The sequence below is a fragment of the Pygocentrus nattereri genome, chromosome 1 (assembly GCF_015220715.1).
Source record: "Pygocentrus nattereri isolate fPygNat1 chromosome 1, fPygNat1.pri, whole genome shotgun sequence".
NCBI lineage: Eukaryota > Metazoa > Chordata > Actinopteri > Characiformes > Serrasalmidae > Pygocentrus > Pygocentrus nattereri.
Window position 1 is genome coordinate 54,651,204 of NC_051211.1, and position 25,000 is coordinate 54,676,203.

A 25,000-nucleotide genomic window follows, 5' to 3' on the forward strand; every position below is an offset into this window, starting at 1 on the left:
ACATGCAGCGCCGTGACCCCTCCAGCAGGTTCATGCGGGTCGGATGGACGGCGGACAAGATGACCGGCTCCATTAAAAGCTCTGTATTGTATTTATCAGTTTTAAGAAAGGAAGATAATTAGAATTATTTGTGAATAACATTTTGACCCGGAATTCTGAGGCGGTCCAATCTGGACATCCCTGCCTTAACCTTATCCTAACCTTAACCCTAACCCTGCCACAGCACAGAGCCCAGATTAAGGCAGTCCTTTTTAGCTCAGCTCGCTTAGAACCTCGAACGGAGGCGACACCAAAAACAGCAGGAGGTACCAGATTTGACTGACGGAGAACCGAAAAAAGGACTAGAGTCGGTACCATGCAGTGCAAAAGCGGCTTTAGTGTTAGCTGGAACGTGATGGTGTCTTCAGACCCAAAGCGCAGTTGGAGGAGGTGCAGATGTGGGAGATTAGCCCACCATCCACCCCCCTTCAGAACAGTGAGGCTGTGCGGAAACTTGTGAGGGTGATGGAGGTGGTGACGGAGGTTCGGCCGCTCACAGCAATTAGAGGTCACTGACTTGAAGAGTGTGATTCATACAATCCTTCACCCCCCCCCCCCCCCCCCCCCACCGCCCCGCCTCCCTCCTTCACTCTCTCTTCCTCCCTCCCTCCTTCTCTTTGTCTGTCTTGCTCACTTTCCCTCCTTCCCTCCTTCTCTCTCTCTCTTCCTCCCTCCCTCCTTCTCTTTGTCTCTTGCTTACTTTCTCCCCCTCTCCCCCTCCTTCCCTCCCTCTACCTCTCTTCCTCCCTCCTCCTCTCTCTTCCTCCTTCTCTCTCTTCCTCCCTCCCTCCTTCTGTCTCTTCCTCCCTCCTTCTCTCTCTCTTCCTCCCTCCCTCCTTCTCTCTTCCTCCCTCCTTCTCTCTCTCTTCCTCCCTCCCCCCTCTCTCTTCCTCCCTCCTTCTCTCTCTCTTCCTCCCTCCCTCCTTCTCTTTGTCTCTTGCTTACTTTCTCCCCCTCCTTCCCTCCCTCTACCTCTCTTCCTCCCTCCTTCTCTCTCTTCCTCCCTCCCTCCTTCTCTCTCTCTTCCTCCTTCTCTCTTCCTCCCTCCTTCGCTCTCTCTTCCTCCCTCCCTCCTTCTCTCTCTTCCTCCCTCCTTCTCTCTCTCTTCCTCCCTCCCTCTTTCTCTTTGTCTCTCTTGCTCATTTTGTCTCCCTCCTTCCCTCCCTCTCCTCCTTCCTCCTCCTCTCTCTCTTCCTCCCTCCCTCCTTCTCTCTCTCTTTCTCTCTCTCTTCCTCCCTCCCTTCATCCCTCCTTCTCTCTTTCTTCCTCCCTCCCTCCTTCTCTCTCTTCCTCCCTCCTTCTCTCTCTCTTCCTCCCTCCCTCCTTCTCTTTGTCTTTTGCTTACTTTCTCTCCCTCTCCCCCTCCTTCCCTCCCTCTACCTCTCCCTCCCTCCTTCTCTCTCTTCCTCCCTCCCTCTTTCTCTTTGTCTCTCTTGCTCATTTTGTCTCCCTCCTTCCCTCCCTCTCCTCCTTCCTCCTCCTCTCTCTCTTCCTCCCTCTCTCCTCCTCTCTTCCTCCCTCCCTCCTTCTCTCTCTCTTCCTCCCTCCCTCCTTCTCTCTCTCTTCCTCCCTCCCTCCTTCTTTGTCTCCCTCCCTCCTTCTCTTTGTCTCTCTTGCTCACTTTCTCTCCCTCCTTCCCTCCCTCTCCCTCGTCCTCCCTCCCTCCTTCTCTCTCTCTCTCTTTCTCATGTTAAATATATGACGAGACAAACTGAACATCCACCCTGCGTCTCCTCTAAAGCAGCAACGCGCAGCAGATCCGGCCGTCTCTCCACTCGTGCCGCAGGTTAGTGCTCCAGCAGGGTTAATGAGACGGAATGGAAAACAAACAGGAAAACGAACGGCTCGTCTGTTTCTCCACAAAACAAAAACAGAGCTCGAGCAGAGATGACAGAAGTGTCAGAAGTGTCCGCTCTCTTCCGCGGCGGAGCGTTACCTGCTGGAAACAGGATGGATAAATTTCCCACAACTCAGGCTAGAAACAGAGGAAAAGAAAAATAAGAACTAAATACACAACATCTCCAGAAATCAATCAAATCATAATCAAATCAATCAAATCACAAGCAAATCATAATCAACAGCATAACCAAATCATAAATAATAAGCCGAGTTTTTACTGAACTGAGAATCTGCTTCCCAGCTGGAGTCACGACAGAGTCTCTGACCGTCTTCAGACAGACTGGACCTGCTGCAGCCGAGTTTTTACTGAACTGAGAATCTGCTTCCCAGCTGGAGTCACGACAGAGTCTCTGACCGTCTTCAGACAGACTGGACCTGCGGCAGCCGAGTTTTTACCGAACTGAGAATCTGCTTCCCAGCTGGAGTCACGACAGAGTCTCTGACCGTCTTCAGACAGACTGGACCTGCTGCAGCCGGGTTTTTACTGAACTGAGAATCTGCTTCTCAGCTGGAGTCACGGCAGAGTCTCTGACCGTCTTCAGACAGACTGGACCTGCTGCAGCCGGGTTTTTACCGAACTGAGAATCTGCTTCTCAGCTGAAGTCACGGCAGAGTCTCTGACCGTCTTCAGACAGACTGGACCTGCTGCAGCCGGGTTTTTACTGAACTGAGAATCTGCTTCCCAGCTGGAGTCACGGCAGAGTCTCTGACCGTCTTCAGACAGACTGGACCTGCTGCAGCCGGGTTTTTACCGAACTGAGAATCTGCTTCTCAGCTGAAGTCACGGCAGAGTCTCTGACCGTCTTCAGACAGACTGGACCTGCTGCAGCCGAGTTTTTACTGAACTGAGAATCTGCTTCTCAGCTGGAGTCACGGCAGAGTCTCTGACCGTCTTCAGACAGACTGGACCTGCTGCAGCCGGGTTTTTACCGAACTGAGAATCTGCTTCTCAGCTGAAGTCACGGCAGAGTCTCTGACCGTCTTCAGACAGACTGGACCTGCTGCAGCCGGGTTTTTACCGAACTGAGAATCTGCTTCTCAGCTGGAGTCACGGCAGAGTCTCTGACCGTCTTCAGACAGACTGGACCTGCTGCAGCCGGGTTTTTACTGAACTGAGAATCTGCTTCCCAGCTGGACTCACGGCAGAGTCTCTGACCGTCTTCAGACAGACTGGACCTGCTGCAGCCGAGTTTTTACTGAACTGAGAATCTGCTTCTCAGCTGGAGTCACGGCAGAGTCTCTGACCGTCTTCAGACAGACTGGACCTGCGGCAGCCGAGTTTTTACTGAACTGAGAATCTGCTTCCCAGCTGGACTCACGGCAGAGTCTCTGACCGTCTTCAGACAGACTGGACCTGCTGCAGCCGGGTTTTTACTGAACTGAGAATCTGCTTCCCAGCTGGACTCACGGCAGAGTCTCTGACCGTCTTCAGACAGACTGGACCTGCGGCAGCCGAGTTTTTACTGAACTGAGAATCTGCTTCTCAGCTGAAGTCACGGCAGAGTCTCTGACCGTCTTCAGACAGACTGGACCTGCTGCAGCCGGGTTTTTACTGAACTGAGAATCTGCTTCTCAGCTGAAGTCACGGCAGAGTCTCTGACCGTCTTCAGACAGACTGGACCTGCTGCAGCCGGGTTTTTACCGAACTGAGAATCTGCTTCTCAGCTGGAGTCACGGCAGAGTCTCTGACCGTCTTCAGACAGACTGGACCTGCGGCAGCCGGGTTTTTACTGAACTGAGAATCTGCTTCCCAGCTGGAGTCACGGCAGAGTCTCTGACCGTCTTCAGACAGACTGGACCTGCTGCAGTCGGGTTTTTACTGAACTGAGAATCTGCTTCCCAGCTGGAGTCACGGCAGAGTCTCTGACCGTCTTCAGACAGACTGGACCTGCTGCAGCCGAGTTTTTACTGAACTGAGAATCTGCTTCTCAGCTGGAGTCACGGCAGAGTCTCTGACCGTCTTCAGACAGACTGGACCTGCTGCAGCCGGGTTTTTACTGAACTGAGAATCTGCTTCTCAGCTGAAGTCACGGCAGAGTCTCTGACCGTCTTCAGACAGACTGGACCTGCGGCAGCCGAGTTTTTACTGAACTGAGAATCTGCTTCCCAGCTGGAGTCACAACAGAGTCTCTGACCGTCTTCAGACAGACTGGACCTGCTGCAGCCGGGTTTTTACTGAACTGAGAATCTGCTTCTCAGCTGGAGTCACGACAGAGTCTCTGACCGTCTTCAGACAGACTGGACCTGCTGCAGCCGGGTTTTTACTGAACTGAGAATCTGCTTCTCAGCTGGAGTCACCGCAGAGTCTCTGACCGTCTTCAGACAGACTGGACCTGCTGCAGCCGGGTTTTTACTGAACTGAGAATCTGCTTCTCAGCTGGAGTCACCGCAGAGTCTCTGACCGTCTTCAGACAGACTGGACCTGCTGCAGCCGAGTTTAAACTCTTTTTTTACTGTAACTGTTTTATTTGACATTGATTCTTTTTCCGTTTCATTTTAGTAAATAATGACATTAATATTTCAAAGATTTTTTATTTTATCTTAGTTAGTTCTTTGTTTTCACTCTAGATTTTATTGCTATTTTGTGCCTGTTTCTTATTTGAGCTGCTATTTTTAGCTGCTTATAAATGTTCTTGTCTGGCTGATTTTTATTTGTTTTAGTTGATTCATCTCATCGGAACATGTTGAACCTCACACTGTAAACGAGTGTCTCCCTCCGCCCCGCACAGCTGAAATAAAGGCTGACCGAATCACATCTGTCCATTTTCTCCTGAACCCGCACAGCACCCTGGAACTAACTAATCAGTTTTTGTTCAGCCTGTGAGACGAAGCTTCGCCGCTCAGGTCTGAGCCTGGATGTTTCCCACAAGGCAGAGTAAGTAAGGCAGACTGAGTGAGTCCTGATCTCCAGGCCCAGCAGGTCGACTGATCTACTCTACACACTGTTTCATACATACGGCTGATTCGGTTTCTTCTAGGAGTTCTGGTGGGATTTACGGATCTGTGCTGCTCAGAATGATGGGAATTATTCTGACCATTCAGCCACAGGATGAGATACCAGCCCAGGTTCCTCTCTCGTCAGCCCGTGTGAAGTTTCTCTGCGGTGAGGGTTAAACCCCGGAGAGGAGCAGATCCGTTACGGTGCTGTGAGACACGCGGCCGCTGGACGAGCGTGGAGCTGAGAGATATTTCTCCAGTGATGTTTATTAGAACGGTGTAAGTGTAAAGGGTGCTAGAGCTGTGGGTGTCAGTGGGCCTGTGTAACCTCATTATCAGGAGAGCAGGACTTTACAACACCACCTATACCCATTAGCCCGATCCAGGAGGAGAGCGAGGAGAAGAGCAGCGCAGTCAGCTTCACTGAACTCCCACTCACTCCTCAAAAGCCTGGCTGAGTGTCAGAGGAGGTGAGGAGGGCGAGTCAGTCCACAGCTTAATTATCAGACTCTACGCCTCACGCCTGCAATATGACTGAGCACGCAGTTATGATTTATAAGCAGATGGGTGCAACGACAGGTTCATATTTTATATCGCTGGTGTCAGAACAAAACCTCGTATCTCCAAAATCGTACAACACTTCACTTTTAATGCAAGTCAACAGAACCAGAATTTTGGGTCGTTTCTTTTAGTCCATTCATCATGAAATTTATATACAATGTGAAGCACCACACGTATTTTTCAGTATGCCAGAAACAAAAAAATGTCAAAAATGGAGATACAAGGTTTTGTTCACAGTCCAAGGACGAGAGAATCAACAATAACAAAGCTCTAAATCTGCCAGATAAGCTGACTGAACACACAGAGAAACAGCTCTGAACATTCCGTGTTTAATGTAGAGACTTTTGCTAATCCAACTGAATTAATTACAGGATGGATTCAGACTGAGGTGTTTATGTTCACTGTACTCAGCAATCTGATTAAAATCTGTTTACATGAACGCCACAAATAACGAGACCCTAAACTGCTTTTATTTATATATATATATATATGTGTGTTTCGCTTAAAAATAAAATTTTGATACTTTAATACTACACACTGCAATTCCATCCACATTTCCTGAATTCCCAACATACCTTTCATCCATCCAGGGGCAATTTCAGCTATTTTAAAACTGTTTATGATCCATTCTGACTCTGTCACTGACTCTAAAAGCTATCGACTGATGTGCAGCTCCTCTCAGAGCAGCTCAGGTGAAGAAATGGAGGTTTAACAGCTTTTACACTCACTTTATACACACACACACACACACACACACACACACACACACACACACATACAATCTCACACCTAAATTATAAAATATCTAATAAGAGACTGAGCACTAAGCTCATCTGCATACACTGCACTTGGAGGCTCGGCAGATGATCCTGGTTCACTCTGCCAAACAAATCTCAGGGCCACTTTCTATTTCTCACTCTGTTTTTAGAGATTCTTTCTCTTCTTCCTCTTTTTCTCTTTTTACTGCATTACAGCTGAGAATATAATAATAATAATAATAATAATAAAACACTGGATGCCCAACTAGGCTGCCCAGTCAGATAAAAAGCACTAAAGCCTCATTTTTGAGAGTCAGTGACTCGGCACCACTGAATGTGTTTGATTACTTCAGAAAATCTTCAACCAGCTTGTCAGACTGAACTTTGGAGGCGTGTCTGCAGGTTCTGTGAGGAGTATATATATATATATATATATATTGGAATAAAGGTGAGGAGACACTCACTGACCTCACACAGCTGATATTTTGGCGTGTTGGTTGTTTGGTGACGTTTATTTTAAGCAGCCGTGTTTTACAGTCATGATTTAGTAAAGGGGTGAATAATTTAGCAGTCGGTCTTTTGGTGTCTGATCACTGAAACTGCAGGTCACTCTGTAAAGATCTGCGTTCACTTTGGCATCAGAGACTTTTCTGATAATCTGTGTTCATTTAATCCACTGATATTCAATAATGTAACACAATATAATCGTTTCTGTTAAAACAAAACATAACAGTTTATGTTATGTTAGACTTTTTGAACACACACACACACACACACACACACACACACACAGACACACACACACACACAGACACACACAGATCAGCAGACTTGCTGATAGTAACAGTGCTTCTCTCTGAGCTCTTATCTGTGAAAATCTCTCTTTTTAAAGCTGCTGTCTGTCGTATGATCAGTGTGCGGTTCCGTCAGCAGCTCAGCAGAAATAATAACACTGAAATGAGATCTGCTGTGACCTTCCAGCAACGTCCTCCATAGCAGAGAGACAAACACACCAACCTCACCATCACGGCACGTTACCACCCACCATCACCACCGCTGACCCTCACACACAGATACACACGCACTTGTTGTTCGCCCCCCTATCTCTTGCTGAGATAGAGGGGCGAACTGCTGGGGCTACATGACCTTCCAAACGGAGTCAAAAATAAAAGCAGTGAGATGCTGAAGAAGAGACCAAAGAAACCCACAAAAATGTTCTCAGTTAAAAAACGACGATGACCATCGCGTCGTCTTAGTTTAACGGTCCAGTGTATTAGGGTCCTTTTCTTTGTCACAAGCATGAAAAGACACTAGTGGTGCTGAAGTCTCGGTAGCTAATTTTCCCGTTCCACCTTAAATGGGGCAGCGGTTACATTCTGGCTCCTTAGCCATAACAAATCTGCTGCTCCATTTAAGGTGGAACGGGAAAATTCTAACAAGAATCTGGAGAATCTCTGACTTCAGCTTCATATCACTGAAGAATTTGGGGGGTTTGGGGGGTTATAATAAATAATTGCCCCCCTCTTTGTCACAAGCATGAAAAGACACTAGTGGTGCTGAAGTCTCGGTAGCTAAATTTCCCGTTCCACCTTAAATGGGGCAGCGGTTACATTCTGGCTCCTTAGCCATAACAAATCTGCTGCTCCATTTAAGGTGGAACGGGAAAATTCTAACAAGAATCTGGAGAATCTCTGACTTCAGCTTCACATCACTGAGGAATTTGGTGGGGTGATAATAAATAATTGCCCCCCTCTTTGAAGGCGTATGATCCCTAAATGTAACTAAAGCCCAGCAGTGAGGAGCTGAACTTTCCCCTCCTCTGCTGTCCCTGCAGACGGGCAGGGTCGCCTGCAGAGCGGTGCTGGTAGCTGTTAATGAAGTGATGGTCCATTTCAGAGGGAAGATCTCACCACTGCCCCTTACAACTCAGTTCCAAGGACCAAGATGACACTTGAAAACAAGCGGTAGGGTAAAACTAAGGAATGGGACTGGGCCTTCCAGCACACAGTAAAACCGGGAGGCCTGAATTGTTGGACATCGGAGAAACGGTCAGTTTAATACACTCTGTGCTGGTTTCCCAGACGTGGACTAACCCTGATCTTGGATTCTCATCAATGGAGAATCACTACAGGAATTTCTCTTCAGTCGAGGCTTCTGCTGGACCGACACGGCTCTGTTCAGTTTCAGTGAAAAACGTTGGTTCCATCAGACGCAGCTCCGCAGCGCATTACGGATCCGGCAGTTTGGGGGATGCAGTGCGTCGAAAAGTTGAGCTGAACTTTATGCAAATGAACCCGGCCAGTGTGACAGGCTGGTGTTGGGGTGATTCGCGTCTCTCGTGCGACACTGAAGACCAGCGGCGAAAGCTTATATACTTAAACAGTTACGTCTAAAACTGAAAACCAGAGCAGGAAAACAAACTGGATGATGATGCACCAAGCTAATCTAATCCTGGTCTGTCCAAGTTTAACCTCATTAACGCTTTGGGAAACATTAGTTTAACAAGGTTCACTGCACCGACTTGTGAAATGAAGGGTGTTAATAGTGAGTCTGTGCTGCAGCAACAGCCTCTACTCTCCTGGGAAGGCTTTACTCTAGATGTTGAACATTGCTGTGAGGATACTGCAGATACTGATGGAGCTCCATCACTCTAAAGAGCACAGTTCCACTTGTCCACAGCCCAGTGTTGGGGGTGGGGTGGGGCTTTATACCCCTCTAGCCCACGCTGGACATTGGGCATAGTGACCTTAGGATCATGTGCAGCTGATCCAGATCTACTGGTCAGTGCTTTTCTATGGAGATTATACAACCTGTGTTTGGCTTAGTAGAAGGTCAGTCTGCATGCTTCAGCACAGACGGTGTACCTGACCTGGCAATCAGGATTCATTTCTCAGACTTTCAGACATTTACATACAAACTACACACAAAAATATGACACTAACTCTATTGAGCCACACATTTCTAAAACACTTACCCTGAAGACAAAGACAGACTGTTATGAAACACTTGGGAAAAGAGAAAGAGGACACACTTTCCGTCTCACCGATTTGAAACGTTCAGTCAATATGAAGCACCCAGTACTGTTTATGCATTACTGTCGTTTACGGGGTCGTGCGACTGAACCGAAATATGGACTATATGTTTCAGTCGTCATACAAAGCTGCATTCAATCACCACAGAACTCCATTATACTGAGAGAAATGACTCACTGTTCGTTGACGACAAAGATGCAGTTGTCTTGTGAGGGAGCGCCAGAGACAGGATGCTTACAGGTCACTTTCCTCTCATTGTGACTGTGAGAGAGAGAGAGAGAGAGAGAGAGAGAGAGAGGAAACACATTAAACGACTGCTACACACTTTTCTACTGTGAGATCTCTGTATTATCTAAGCTCAGTGTGTCATCAGGAGGGATAATTACTTCATTGTTTTTGTTGTGCTTCACAAAATACAGCAAATCCTCAAATTACAGTCAAAACTCAAACATCTCAACAAACGGCTGAACAACCGCTCCCTCAGACACGCTGACGTCAATCACGGAGCCGAACAATCAGCCCAAAACAGACAGACGCAGAACAGCATCCACACAGACGCGCAGTGACATCAGATCAGACTACACACCTCGAGCGGAGAGTGGTGCTGAACTTCAGCATGGCTGCTTCTCACCGGAGTCGGAGGCTTGGTGCTCTCTCACTCCGCTCTCTCACTCCGCTCTCTCACTCCGCTCGAAACGCACTCTGCCTCCTCAAACAGAGAGATTTCCAAAACAATCCAACTGTGAAGCCTCTGCAGCTACAGCAGCTGATGTTCCTCAGTCATATGATCACAAGAGCATGAACACATGACACCTCCTCCTCCTCCTCCTCCTCCTCCTCCCTCACCCCACACCACTCCAACTGCTCCCCACCCTCCTCGGGGCTCCAACTTCGCTATAAATACAATCACACCAAACCAGATGTTCACACACACACACACACACACACACACAGCTTTCTCTTTTAAATCTCTCACATTTACTTCCCACAGACAGACAGACAGACAGACAGACAGACAGACAGACAGACAGACAGGTCACTCAGCATGTAGGAGCGAGGAGTTTCATCATGACTGCTATTAATAAAATACAAACAGACAGACAGAGTCGGGGTTTCAGATGAGAACGTAAACAGACCCTCGATGTCCTCCTGCTGTCTGATCTGCTTCATCTGAAGTTTTAGAGGCCGCAGAGCAAAACTCCAGCAGAATCTGACGGTTTTTGGATTTTAAGGCTGTTTTTTTTTCTCAACTGTAACATCAAAATGTTCCTGAAGTCTCAGAAGAAGAACCTTTATCTTCTGACGTTCTGTATCTAGTCCATAGTTCTGTGTGTTTTCTACAGTGCAGTCGACAGAACAAGAGACTCCGTGTCACTCACAGGAGCTCGAACCAAGAACGGAAAGGTTCGGGAATAAAAATGAGTTCATAAAAACGAAACATCCCGTCACACTAAAGCTGCAGAACAGCAGCCGAGTGTCTCAGGACGTGAGCTCTGATCAGCTCTGCTGAGAATTTCCTGGACTAACCCAGCTGACTGTCAGAGACACACACTAAATAAAGGATTATCGCAAAAACACCATGTTTACTGTTACTGAGAGCACTCACAAACAAACAAACAAACAAACAAACAAACAAACAAACAAACAAACTCACACTAATCTCTGTCGGCCAGACCGAGAGCAATAGGTGGAGGATTTGAACAGGAGCTCTGCAGAGAGCAGACGACAAACACACAACAACAACTGCAACCTGCAGCTTTCCTCAGCAGTGAAGCTGGAGCAGCAGATGCTCAATAAGCATCTTTTTCAGGCCCTTATACTGTAAGCAAACCTGCTGAGAATCAACTCAACCAAGCATGAACCGGGAACAGCCGCTCCGACTCAGACACTCAGCTCTCCAACTCCGAGCACATCAGCCTCCAGAACTCAGCTCGGCCTGGTCTCCACATCCCAGAGCTTCTGGAGGAGCAGACGAGGAGATCAGCATGAGGAAAGCGAGAGGAGGAGCTGCGGGACTCAGACTGAGAGGCGCAACTTATCAACAGTTTCGTCACTCTGACAGATTAAAGACACCTGAAGGGAAGATTTTCCATTTTATCCGAGTGACACACACTGAGCTCAGATCATCACAAATCTACAGCGCTTCATCTCGCCCTCTAACTCTGCCATCAGATGATCTCGGACTCTGTCGTCTCTGTGTGTGAAATGTTGAGCTGCCAGAGAGAAACGAGGGGCTGCTGTGAAAAACAGTTGAAGCAGAATGTTTTCATGAAACAAGAAATAAATGCATTAAAATGCACAATTTGTAAGAAGCAGCTGAGCAGTGACACCCTGAGGACTTCAGAGAGCACTAACAGTCATCTGCACTGCACTGACAATCTCTCTCTCTCTCTCTCTCTCTTCGTCTCTGTCTCTGTCTCTCTCTCCCCTCTGTCGTACAGAAGCTGATCTCTCGGTTCTCCTCTGACTCCGTGTTCTGTTCTGAGAGCTCTAACACTCATCTACACTGCTTTGTCTCTCTTTGCTCTCTCTCTCTCTGGTCTCTCTCCTCTCTCTCTGGTCACTCTTCGCCTCTCCTTTCTCTCTGGTCTCTCTTTGGTCTCTCTTTGGTCTCTCTCTTCATCTCGCTCTCTTCTCTCTGGTCTCTCTCTCTCTCTTCTCTCTTTCTCTCTCTGGTCTCTCTTCTCTCTTTCTCTGTCTGGTCTCTCTCTTCTCTCTCTCTCTGTCTGGTCTCTCTCTCTTCTCTCTCTGGTCTCTCTCTTCTCTCTTTCTCAGTCTGGTCTCTCTCTTCTCTCTTTCTCTGTCTGGTCTCTCTCTCTTCTCTCTTTCTCTGTCTGGTCTCTCTCTTCTCTCTTTCTCTGTCTGGTCTCTCTCTCTTCTCTCTTTCTCTGTCTGGTCTCTCTCTTCTCTCTTTCTCTGTCTGGTCTCTCTCTTCTCTCTTTCTCTGTCTGGTCTCTCTCTTCTCTCTTTCTCTGTCTGGTCTCTCTCTCTTCTCTCTTTCTGGTCTCTCTCTTCTCTCTTTCTCTGTCTGGTCTCTCTCTTCTAACACTCATCTACACTGCTTTGTCTCTCTTTGCTCTCTCTCTCTCTGGTCTCTCTCCTCTCTCTCTGGTCACTCTTCGTCTCTCCTCTCTCTCTGGTCACTCTTCGTCTCTCCTTTCTCTCTGGTCTCTCTCTGGTCTCTCTTTGGTCTCTCTCTTCATCTCGCTCTCTTCTCTCTGGTCTCTCTCTCTCTCTTCTCTCTTTCTCTCTCTGGTCTCTCTTCTCTCTTTCTCTGTCTGGTCTCTCTCTTCTCTCTCTCTCTGTCTGGTCTCTCTCTCTTCTCTCTCTGGTCTCTCTCTTCTCTCTTTCTCAGTCTGGTCTCTCTCTTCTCTCTTTCTCTGTCTGGTCTCTCTCTCTTCTCTCTTTCTCTGTCTGGTCTCTCTCTTCTCTCTTTCTCTGTCTGGTCTCTCTCTCTTCTCTCTTTCTCTGTCTGGTCTCTCTCTTCTCTCTTTCTCTGTCTGGTCTCTCTCTTCTCTCTTTCTCTGTCTGGTCTCTCTCTTCTCTCTTTCTCTGTCTGGTCTCTCTCTCTTCTCTCTTTCTGGTCTCTCTCTTCTCTCTTTCTCTGTCTGGTCTCTCTCTTCTAACACTCATCTACACTGCTTTGTCTCTCTTTGCTCTCTCTCTCTCTGGTCTCTCTCCTCTCTCTCTGGTCACTCTTCGTCTCTCCTCTCTCTCTGGTCACTCTTCGTCTCTCCTTTCTCTCTGGTCTCTCTCTGGTCTCTCTTTGGTCTCTCTTTGGTCTCTCTTTGGTCTCTCTTTGGTCTCTCTCTTCATCTCGCTCTCTTCTCTCTGGTCTCTCTCTCTCTGGTCTCTCTTCTCTCTTTCTCTGTCTGGTCTCTCTCTTCTCTCTTTCTCTGTCTGGTCTCTCTCTCTTCTCTCTCTGGTCTCTCTCTTCTCTCTTTCTCAGTCTGGTCTCTCTCTTCTCTCTTTCTCTGCCTGGTCTCTCTCTCTTCTCTCTTTCTCTGTCTGGTCTCTCTCTTCTCTCTTTCACTGTCTGGTCTCTCTCTCTTCTCTCTTTCTCTGTCTGGTCTCTCTCTTCTCTCTTTCTCTGTCTGGTCTCTCTCTTCTCTCTTTCTCTGTCTGGTCTCTCTCTTCTCTCTTTCTCTGTCTGGTCTCTCTCTCTTCTCTCTTTCTGGTCTCTCTCTTCTCTCTTTCTCTGTCTGGTCTCTCTCTTCTAACACTCATCTACACTGCTTTGTCTCTCTTTGCTCTCTCTCTCTCTGGTCTCTCTCCTCTCTCTCTGGTCACTCTTCGTCTCTCCTTTCTCTCTGGTCTCTCTCTGGTCTCTCTTTGGTCTCTCTTTGGTCTCTCTCTTCATCTCGCTCTCTTCTCTCTGGTCTCTCTCTCTCTCTTCTCTCTTTCTCTCTCTGGTCTCTCTTCTCTCTTTCTCTGTCTGGTCTCTCTCTTCTCTCTTTCTCTGTCTGGTCTCTCTCTCTTCTCTCTCTGGTCTCTCTCTTCTCTCTTTCTCTGTCTGGTCTCTCTCTCTTCTCTCTTTCTCTGTCTGGTCTCTCTCTCTTCTCTCTTTCTCTGTCTGGTCTCTCTCTTCTCTCTTTCTCTGTCTGGTCTCTCTCTTCTCTCTTTCTCTGTCTGGTCTCTCTCTTCTCTCTTTCTTTGTCTGGTCTCTCTCTCTTCTCTCTTTCTGGTCTCTCTCTTCTCTCTTTCTCTGTCTGGTCTCTCTCTTCTCCCTGTCTCTCATATAGAAGCTGATCTCTCAGTTCTCCTCTGACTCTGAAATTGTTCTGTTCTGAGAGTCCAGTGGAGCCGGAGGGCTGAGGAGCTTCAGGCTCTACAGCTGTGAGAACATCCGAGGCCTCGTAAGACCAGCTGGAGCAGATGTGTGAAGTCACACGACTCGGGGGCGTCCCAGTCTAAAGCAGCAAAGACTCCCTGCATTATTAACTACCCTCCGCGCCTGTCATAGCGCATCCTGCATCCCAGCCTGGAACGTCACAGAACAGCATTCCCATCCAGGAGTTTCTGCAGCTCTGAAAGTCGTGAAGGCAGCGTTTCATCACGTGTCTTTACGTGGCTTTTTACACGTAACAGAACCCATGATACATGCATGTTACTGCAGAACCCACTGAAGAGGAGGAACACGTTCTCCACTGTGAGTCACAGCGTTTATGCCAGTGAAGGTTCAGAAAGAACGATCTAACAGACTGCAGTGAGAAACACTGAAGAGAATTAGGCTGCTCCTGCAGCCAAGGGTCACGCTTCTACCAGCTCATCCATAAATACCACAAAAACGATCCATTCATGGAAAGAAATGATCCCTCAATATTCACATTAATTCACCTAAATCTGCTCCTTCTTTCTTTTACCGAAGATTCTGAAAATCTTGTTCTTCAGTGATAACCACACAATAAAAACCTACAACAAACCAGCAGTGCTGCTGTGTCTGATCCACTCGCACCAGCGCAACACACTAACACACCACCACCACGTCAGTGTCACTGCAGTGCTGAGAATGTCCCACCACCCAAATAGTGCCTGCTCTGTGAGGGTCCATGGGGGTCCTGACCACTGAAGAACAGGGTAACAGAGTATCAGAGAAACAGATGGACTACAGTCTGTAACTGTAGAACTACAGAGTGAGACTATACGCAGTGGACAGTGAGTGTAGGTACTTTATTAAGTCCACCTCCTTGTAATATTTATATTTTTAATATTTTATTTTTATATTTATATCTATGAAAGTTTCAGCACATGCCTCTGACTCAAATCAGACTTTCAGACTTCACACCTGACAGAACTCACCTCTTCAGCTCTCAGTTCAGGAATAACACCTCCAGAGAAAGTTCTCCCCTCAAAACTCTTTGATCTAAGCGTGAAGGTAGAGCGTCAGTCGAGGGATTTTTCTGTCTTCATCACGACAGCAACTCAAACACAGACTCTAATTCCACTTAGACGGCATTAAAGGCAAAAGTGACCTGAAAGATCAGCTGTATAGTTATCAGACTCTTCCAGAATACGGTTCTGTGCAGGTACATGTTTTGTTCATCAATGTACAAACAGTGTAGATGTTCCCTCAGAGGTTCTACAGTGGTTCTAAGGTCTGATTGTCGAGCTTAAATCAGGTTCTCCAGGTGAAAAGTTGGTATTTGTTCCTTTTCATAACCGAATGATTTAAATCAGAGCAGTAGAGTAAAAGCCTGGAGGCGAGGCGGGGTTTGTGGAGTCAGTCCAGCTTAGAACACATCATTTCAGTGGATTATGGTTCAGTTATGTTCCCTGACTAAAGGTACTGAGATGGGTTCCACCGCAGTGACAGTTCAGTGCCTTTATTTCTGAGAGTGCAGCGCGGCGTCTATGGCGGTATTCTGATTAAACAGGTGAAGCACAGCTGCAGCCGTCACAGGAAAACAGCACAACTATAGCTAAAACACAGCGAAACCATGACTAAAGCACTGTAAACAGGCGGAGGGCCCTCTGCTGGTGGAGGGTGGAGCGTTTCTGCAGGTCAAGAGGAACATCTGCCCTCTGCTGTGAGGGACTGAGCTCCACAGGGTCAGACAGGACAAGCTCCCCCTCACTGTGGAGACGAGCGCAGTAACCAGAACAACCCCAAAAACCTGTTTCTGTGCTTTACTGAGCCAAACGCCACTATTTGAGATTTTAGTCAGATTTTATCAGTGATTTCTAATGAGAAACAGGATTTCTAATTATTGAAACAGGAATCTTGTATGACTGAAATAACTCCCTGGCACTGTTGCTATGATGGCTTCTGAGTGGACAGACTCTCTAAAAAGGACTGTGACCAATTAAAAAGCCATAAAGAATGCGGCATATAAAATCTCCACACAGTCCCAGCTCTGAAACGGCCTTTTCTGACACTGTTTCAAGCCACAGCAAGGTGGAGGAGAGAGAAGCACTGAAAGCACTTAGCATGGCTGATGGGGGCACCAACCTGGAGGCAGCAGTTCTGACCACACTGACCGCAGTGACTAGTGGAGAGAGCAGCCACGCTGGGCTATTCTGGGAAAGAGCCCTGCATGGTCATCTGGCTGCTCAGTGGTGTACTGGGGTAGCAGTGCCATACTGGTGCCCGCTGGGATGAATACAGAGAGGGCTCCTGACCACACCCTCTGACCTCTTCATATAAATGCTTACTTGTATAAATATATTCACTCACATCTTTATGAACACGTATACAGACACCTGCACCCTGGTACACACAGCTGGTCACATGATCATCCTCAGAGCTATAGGTGAACTATATACTCACCAGCCACTTTATTAGGTACACCTGTTCAGTTGCTTGTTAACACAAATAGCTAATCAGCCAATCACACGGCCCCAACTCACTGCATTTAGGCCTGTAGAGGTGGTCAAGACGACTTGCTGAAGTGCAGACCGAGCATCAGAACGGGGAAGAAAGGGGATTTAAGGGGCTTTGAACGTGGCGTGGTTGTTGGTGCCAGATGGGCTGGTCTGAGTATTTCAGAAACTGCTGATCTGCTGGGATTTTCACGCTCAACCATCTCTAGGGTTTACAGAGAACTGTCCGAAAAAAAGGAAACATCCAGTGAGTGGTCAGTTGTGTGGACGAAAATGCCTTGTTGATGTGAGAGGTCAGAGGAGAATGGGCAGACTGGTTCCAGATGATAGAAAGGCAACAGCAACTCTAATAACCAACCAAAATCTCTGGCACGAAGAATTAAGACAGTTCTGAAAGAAAAAGGGGGTCCAGCCTTTTAGGGGTACCTAATAAAGTGGCCAGTGAGTGTATGTGCACACTGACCACTGGGCCATTACAATAACAGGCACCCTTTAAATATGATAATGAGTCCTGTCCATGCGCCACAAGCAGCTTGAATGACTTACTGAGCCTGAAATGATGAAACCCATCTGCCAACGTTCTCTCAGACAGCAGATCCTCAGAGCAACAGGACAGATTACAGCAGCAATGGGTTTCCCACCAACATCAGATAAACGGTGAAGAAGAAACGCTGGAGGAATTGTGTCAACGATGACGAAGATGCAGGGCGGGTGTATCAGAGCAGAATGTGTGTCATAAGAAATTCCATCTTTTGATGTTTTATTGATGATGATGCTCTGGATGCTCCCATGAATCTCTCGTAATGTTGAGATTTGGCGTCGGGGAAGGAAACAGCTTGTGGTTTACATAATTTCCACAAATCAGTCCATGACTGTGAGACTGTGTGCCATCCTGAGGAGATTCCATCAGGACCAAAATGCTTTACACAGATCGCTGAGCAGGACGGGATCACAGGATTCACCCCTGGGAATGTTTACGGTCATTTCATTTATATCCTACGTTAATTGGCGCTTCCAAGATTGTGGCAAATCCCCCCACATCACTGCTCGCCATCATGACCATTTGTTTAAAATAACAGCCTGAGGGCATCACGGAAATTAGAAGTTACAAAAACTGACCTTCATTTGCAGAACGGCCAAACAGGAGCAGTGGCCCGTTTCGGACTTTCCGTCTTTGAAAGTCTGCAGTGGTGAGTAAAATACAGCATTGTGTGAAGTGACAGCGCAGCTAAATATAAACTTCTCTATTCTTTAAAATGTTCAGCTGGAGACAATGTTTCTGCATTCAGCCTTTAAATGGCCTTTGGGAGGCGAATGCAGAGCAGACAATGGGAGGTCGCCTCCCTGCGGAGGTGCTGCCATTCAGCTCGGCTCTCTGTGGCCTGAGCTCTGACCTTTCTGAAAGGCCAGCGAGCCCCACCGTCCTCCCCGCCTCAGCACTCACCAACACCGGCCGGAGAGACGCTCGCACTGATCTCCCGCAGAGCGGAGTTTGATATCCGAAAGATCAGAGGAGCGAGTGAGACGAGCTGCTCTTCAGATCTTCAGCAGCTTGTAGGTAGAAACCTGCGGAGATGCTGCAGCATGTCTTTATATCCGCCATCATCACAAGTCGCGTCAGTCACTCACAGCAGACCATCAAAAAATACAAAGATGTGAAACTAACAGAGCAGCTCAATGAGTTTAAGGACAAAAGAATATCAAATTTCTAGATATATAATTCAGCATAAAGAAGAAAAGATAAAGTTGCTTTTTCTGTAAATCAGGCTGTAGAGACACCCAGCTGTCCTACCGTGAACATCAGCACCTGATTTAGCTTCAGTGCTCAGTGTTAGCAGCGCTGCTCAGTGTCTCAGCATGTTTGCTCAGTACTCGGTTATTCTGAGCGAATCAGCCTTATTGATAACAGTCTGTAGACCGAGCGTCTGTAGAGGCTGCGTTTCCCGTAGCAGGTGAGTCAGATGGAGCGTTTCGTACAGTGCGAGTTTACAAGTCGTAGCTTTGTCAGAACACGATGGTCTATTCAAACCTACAGTGAGTCACCAAAGAACAAGATTGTCTGTCTGGATTTAGAGAACATTCAGCTACAGCTCAACCAGCCAATCAGAATACTCCAACAAGGTGGAAAACTGGAAGCGTGAGCTCCTTGGGTGCGTCAGCCTCGGATGTGACTCCTGCTGTCGCTGTACTGCTGCGGAAAGAGACAGATGAGGATCAAAATTATGAAACCTACTTTACTAACAGTTGGACAGGACAGCTTTTCTGACGGGAAACTAAACCTCCACTGCAGCGCTGCTCCACCAGAGATCACTGATGTAGCAGAGAGAGATAACGACCTTCATTAATATCAGAGAGATGTAATGATTTAACCATTAAGGTGCATTGAACTCATTTAAACTAACAGGTGCTTCTTTCTGAGTAGGTCACTCAGGACAGCATCGGACAGGTATGAGTGAGTACTACAAAATATACACTTACAACACTCAGTCTGATAATAAAGGAGTATTGATGCATGACTACTATTAATCAATCAGCTGTGAAAGCAACATGTCAAGTCCAACTGCATTTTTATGACAGACAAAAAGAAAAGAAAAAAGAGGCACCAATATTAAAATTCCATTACGGCATTTCACAGACATGAACGCCTAAAGCACTCGGCGTTCTCTCCTATTCACTATTCTATAGTGAAAAAGCACCACAGCACCCACACTGTGCAGTTAACAATGAGGGCCACATAAGCTGCCCAAGTACATTCATCTGAAGTTCTTATTCGGTGCTAAGAAGTGAGAATAAAAGCCAAATCTGCCCATTTGTTGCACAATCATAGCATAATTCCTTTCAGCTGAGTTTAATTCCACTATCACAGACTTTACGTTCCCTAAGCGGGTTAGTGAGGAGGTCACACAGCAGAATCTGCCGAGAATAACGTGACGTACAGTGTGTCGTTATTTCGCATGCAGTGTTTTCTCTCAGACGCTCACGAGGAGAAGAATCTGAAAGCAGCTTTTAACCGACATAAGATGGACAATGTGCTACAATCTGAATCTCAGGGCACTCGTTCTTTCATACGGCTCCCATTAGCTCTTCACGGAGTAATGAGGCTGAAACGAGTCAAGCTGACTGATGCTCGTCGCACGGCGCACAAAGCGGCTCTTCTGAGCCGTCGTACTAATCCACCTTCAAACATCTGCTTAAATAAGTGTGCAGGCTGGTTCTGCAGTCCGTCCCAAACTCACACAGCAGATTTCAATTTAACCTTGAATGTGTTTCAGTACTGAAACAGCCACAAAAGAGCCCTCAGCAACACAGCGACTCCCTCAGCGCTGAGCGAAAGGACCGTGTGGGTGTTGCTAATAGTAACCGCGGCAGATGGCTGATGTTGTCTCAGCGCTGCTAACAGGCAGCGAATTCCACACGAATCCCATATATGCTTAACAAGCGAAGGAAAAGCAGAGGGAATCGGTCGAAGCCTGTGCCACCACAGCCCCAGCGTCTGTCTCGTGTCCTGGTGAGATAATCTCATACTGCTCTCAGGGTCCAACCCAATCCTGTCTCCTGCCCCCCCTCCCATAATTGTCCCACACACCCCTTCCCCACATCTCACCACTGCTGCTCACCGATCTGAGAGAAACATCACGTTATCTGATGAAGTCTGTTCAGTCAAACCACAACACTCAGAGTCAGAGAGGCAGTACATCTCCATCACCCAGGCCTCCCGACTCAGCTCACTGTGTTTATCAGGTGTGTGCAGTGATAATTCAGTGAAACACTGATCGTGCGTCTTAACAGAACTGTGGAAGTTTCTCTCGCACTTGTGGGTAAGAAGGTCATGCTTTAATCACCTGAACTGCGACTCCCGAAGGTGAGGGCGCTACTAAAGACACGCTGTTACAGACGTGACTGAGGAGGCAGAGATACCGCAGCGTTCTCTCTGAACAGGCTGACGTTTCAGAAACAGTTCAAATTCAACTGATAAACCAACGTCGTCCACTCAAGAGGAGAAACAGCTGTAGAAGATGACGGCTGTCCATCAGCGTCCAGTGCACCAGATTCACTTGGTTGTGTCATCTAGCCTCCAGAAATTCGAAACCATTGATTTTAATGAAGGTCCACACCAGAACCAACACAGCGCGCTGGGACTTCATGACTCAGAGAGCCGTTCAGTTCCTCAGCGCGTCTCTCAGCATTTCGCCATTACTACATTAACTTACAGCCACACAGAGCACAGAGAGCCACCGCAGAGGACGGCGGCCAGTCTTTAGGTAAACAGACAGAGGCTAATAGTAAGTTACCTCAGCTTACATTACAAGCCTACTAGGACACCGAGCACAGTCAGTGATGCCGAACACGGTCACTCAGTTTATATGAGCAGAGTGTGAAGTTCTCTCCCTGCGTGTTCTGCAGTAGTACAGTACAGTAAAGCTATGCTGCGCAATGTTGCGCAGTGAGGTATGGTGCGGCCTGCGGAGGTTAGCTGTAGTTATAGCTCATTAGCTTTTATATATATATATATATATATATATGTATATCATGTCTTTATGGACCTGCTTTGTGCACTGGTGGGCAGTCATGTTGGAGCAGGAAGGGGCCGTCCCCAAACTGTTCCCACAAAGTTGGGAGCATGAAATTGTCCAAAATCTCTTGGTGCTGAAGCTTTAAGAGTTCCTTTCACTGGAACTAAGGGGCCGAGCCCAATTCCTGAAAAACACCCCCACACCATGATCCCCCCTCCACCAAACTTTACACTCAGCACAATGCAGTCAGACAAGTACCGTCTCCTGGCAACCGCCAAACCCAGACTCGTCAATCAGATTTCCAGATGGAGAAGCGTGATTGGTCACTCCAGAGAACACGTCTCCGCTGCTCTAGAGTCCAGTGGCGGCGCTTTACACCACTGCATTCCACGCTTTGCATTGCGCTTGGTGATGTGAGGCTTGGATGCAGCTGCTCGGCCATGGAAACCCATTCCATGAAGCTCTCTACGCTGTTCTTGAGCTGATCTGAAGGCCACATGAAGTTTGGAGGTCTGTAGTGATTGACTCTGCAGAAAGTTGGTGACCTCTGCGCACTATGCCCCTCAGCATCCGCTGACCGCTCTGTCATTTTACGTGGCCGACCACTTCGTGGCTGAGTTGCTGTCGTTCCCAATCGCTTCCACTTTGTTATAATCCCACTGACAGTGGACTGTGGAATATTTAGTAGTGAGGAAATTTCACGACTGGACTTGCTGCACAGGTGGCGTCCGATCACGGCACCACGCTGGAATTCACTGAGCTCCTGAGAGCGACCCATTCTTTCACTAATGTCTGTAGAAGCAGTCTGCAGGCCTAGGGGCTCGGCTTTATACACCTGTGGCCATGGAAGTGACTGGAATTCCTGAATTCAGTGATTTGGATGGGGGAGTGAAAAATTTTGGAAATATAGTGTATTCATGAACTCATATCAATCAGAAAGCTTGTCACTAACATACACCACCCAAAGCGCTGAGGAGTTTCACATTCTGTCCAGAGCACTGACCGTGACTGTCAGCTACAATATCCTTCTGTGAAGACAGGCCCCATGATTCCTCCTCAGCAACGGACGTACAATGACAGTGTTGAGAGAGTGGCGAGAAATCTGGGGGTCAATCGGGCGATTTCTCTATAGAACAGAAGAGAATGAGCAGAAAAGCCTGTTTATTACAGACTCATTAGAACAGCAGCAATAATCCATCAGACTGTTCACTAAGACCTTTTCTACACAGGACACGATGCACACAAGAACACAATCAGAATGTCCTACTTTGTTGGGGGGGTTGGGGGTCAGGTTAGGGGCAGAGGATGGCTCTAGTCGGCTGTCCACTTTAAATGCCAAATCAAGGTGTTTAGAGTAAAAGCCCTGCTGACTCATCAGAAGGTGGTACAGCATGAATCTCAGCGTCATTCCACTCACGCAGCTTCATCAAGGCTACACGTTCCTGGCACCTGAGGAATGTTCATGTTTCTTCACACAGTGGAGACCAAGAGGGACACTGTCCTCTTTCATCATCTTTTTGAATTACAGAGCACTACAACGTCCTTCCAACACACTTTGAATTATTCAGTTCTGTTTACTGGAGGTAAAGATTTATGGAGGTCCACAAGAAAATGACCTGCGAGAATTAGAAAGTTCCAGAAACCTCTTTTATCCACAATTCACCAAAGTTTAACTGAATAAAGAGGAGCGATGACTAGCGTGACTCATCTTACCCACTGTGATAAAATAAGCTGTGTGATGTCTCGAGTGGAGATAATGGGCTACATCAGCGTGATGTTCACACCTGTTGTGAAATGTATGTTTCAGCGCCGAACAGATGGGCACTTTTAGAAAACCTGCCCAGTCTGTGACGGACAGAATGTTCAGTCTGCTCTTCACAATCAAGCGTCTCAAACAGAGCACACTGTTATAGAGCATCATCTTACAGCACTGTTATAGAGCAGTTATAGAGCACCATCTTACAGTACTGTTATAGAGCAGTTATAGAGCACCATCTTACAGCACTGTTATAGAGCAGTTATAGAGCACCATCTTACAGCACTGTTATAGAGCAGTTATAGAGCACCATCTTACAGCACTGTTATAGAGCACCATCTTACAGCACTGTTATAGAGCAGTTATAGAGCACCATCTTACAGCACTGTTATAGAGCACCATCTTACAGCACTGTTATAAAACAGTTAAAGCGCACCATCTTACACTGTTATAGTGCACAGTTATAGAGCATCATCTTACAGTACTGTTATAAAACAGTTATAGAGCACCATCTTACAGCACTGTTATAGAGCATCATCTTACAGTACTGTTATAAAGCAATTATAGAGCACCATCTTACAGCACTGTTATAGAGCACCATCTTACAGCACTGTTATAGAGCACCATCTTACAGCACTGTTATAGTGCACAGTTATAGAGCACCATCTTACAGCACTGTTATAGTGCACAGTTATAGAGCACCATCTTACAGCACTGTTATAGTGCACAGTTATAGAGCACCATCTTACAGCACTGTTATAGAGCACCATCTTACAGCACTGTTATAGTGCACAGTTATAGAGCACTATCTTACAGCACTGTTATAGAGCACCATCTTACAGCACTGTTATAGTGCACAGTTATAGAGCACCATCTTACAGCACTGTTATAGTGCACAGTTATAGAGCACCATCTTACAGCACTGTTATAGTGCACAGTTATAGAGCACCATCTTACAGCACTGTTATAGAGCAGTTATAGAGTATCATCTTACAGTACTGTTATAGAGCAGTTATAGAGCACCATCTTACAGTACTGTTATAGAGCAGTTATAGAGCACCATCTTACAGCACTGTTATAGAGCAGTTATAGAGCACCATCTTACAGCACTGTTATAGAGCACCATCTTACAGCACTGTTATAGAGCAGTTATAGAGCACCATATTACAGCACTGTTATAGAGCACCATCTTACAGCACTGTTATAGAGCAGTTATAGAGCACCATCTTACAGCACTGTTATAGAGCACCATCTTACAGTACTGTTATAGTGCACAGTTATAGAGCACCATCTTACAGCACTGTTATAGTGCACAGTTATAGAGCACTATCTTACAGCACTGTTATAGAGCACAGTTATAGAGCACCATCTTACACTGTTATAGTGCACAGTTATAGAGCACCATCTTACAGCACTGTTATAGAGCAGTTATAGAGCATCATCTTACAGTACTGTTATAGAGCAGCTACAGAGCATCATCTTACAGTACTGTTATAGAGCACCATCTTACAGCACTGTTATAGTGCACAGTTATAGAGCACCATCTTACAGCACTGTTATAGAGCAGCTACAGAGCATCATCTTACAGCACCGTTATAAAGCACCATCTTACAGCACTGTTAAAGAGCAGTTATAGAGCACCATCTTACATTGTTATAGTGCAGTTATAGAGCACCATCTTACAGCACTGTTATAGAGCACAGTTATAGAGCACCATCTTACACTGTTATAGTGCACAGTTATAGAACATCATCTTACAGTACTGTTATAGAGCAGTTATAGAGCACCATCTTACAGTACTGTTATAGAGCACCATCTTACAGCACTGTTATAGAGCACCATCTTACAGCACAGTTATAAAGCACCATCTTACAGCACAGTTATAAAGCACCATCTTACAGCACAGTTATAGAGCACCATCTTACAGCACAGTTATAAAGCACCATCTTACATTGTTACAGAGCACAGTTATAGAGCACCATCTTACATTGTTATAGTGCACAGTTATAGAGCACCATCTTATAGCACTGTTACAGAGCACAGTTACAGAGCACCATCTTACATTGTTATAGTGCACAGTTATAGAGCACCATCTTACAATACTGTTATAGAGCAGTTATAGAGCACAGTTATAGAGCACCATTTTACAGCACTGTTATAGAGTAGTTATAGAGCACCACCTTA

The 25,000-nt window shown here is 46.8% G+C and overlaps 1 protein-coding gene across 16 annotated transcripts in view; it reads right to left on the reverse strand.

The window, feature by feature from the left end:
• plekha5 (pleckstrin homology domain containing, family A member 5) overlaps positions 1-25,000 on the reverse strand; it is a 175,543-nt gene that overhangs the window by 49,223 nt on the left and 101,320 nt on the right. For 15 of the 16 annotated variants that reach the window (XM_037541695.1, XM_037541685.1, XM_017687795.2 and 12 more), the window contains exon 4: positions 9,404-9,487. In XM_037541695.1, the coding sequence (XP_037397592.1) occupies positions 9,404-9,487 (84 nt within the window). Of the gene's footprint in view, positions 1-9,403; positions 9,488-9,812; positions 9,950-25,000 lie in introns of those variants that run through there. The other variant, XM_037541681.1, reaches the window with a different exon arrangement.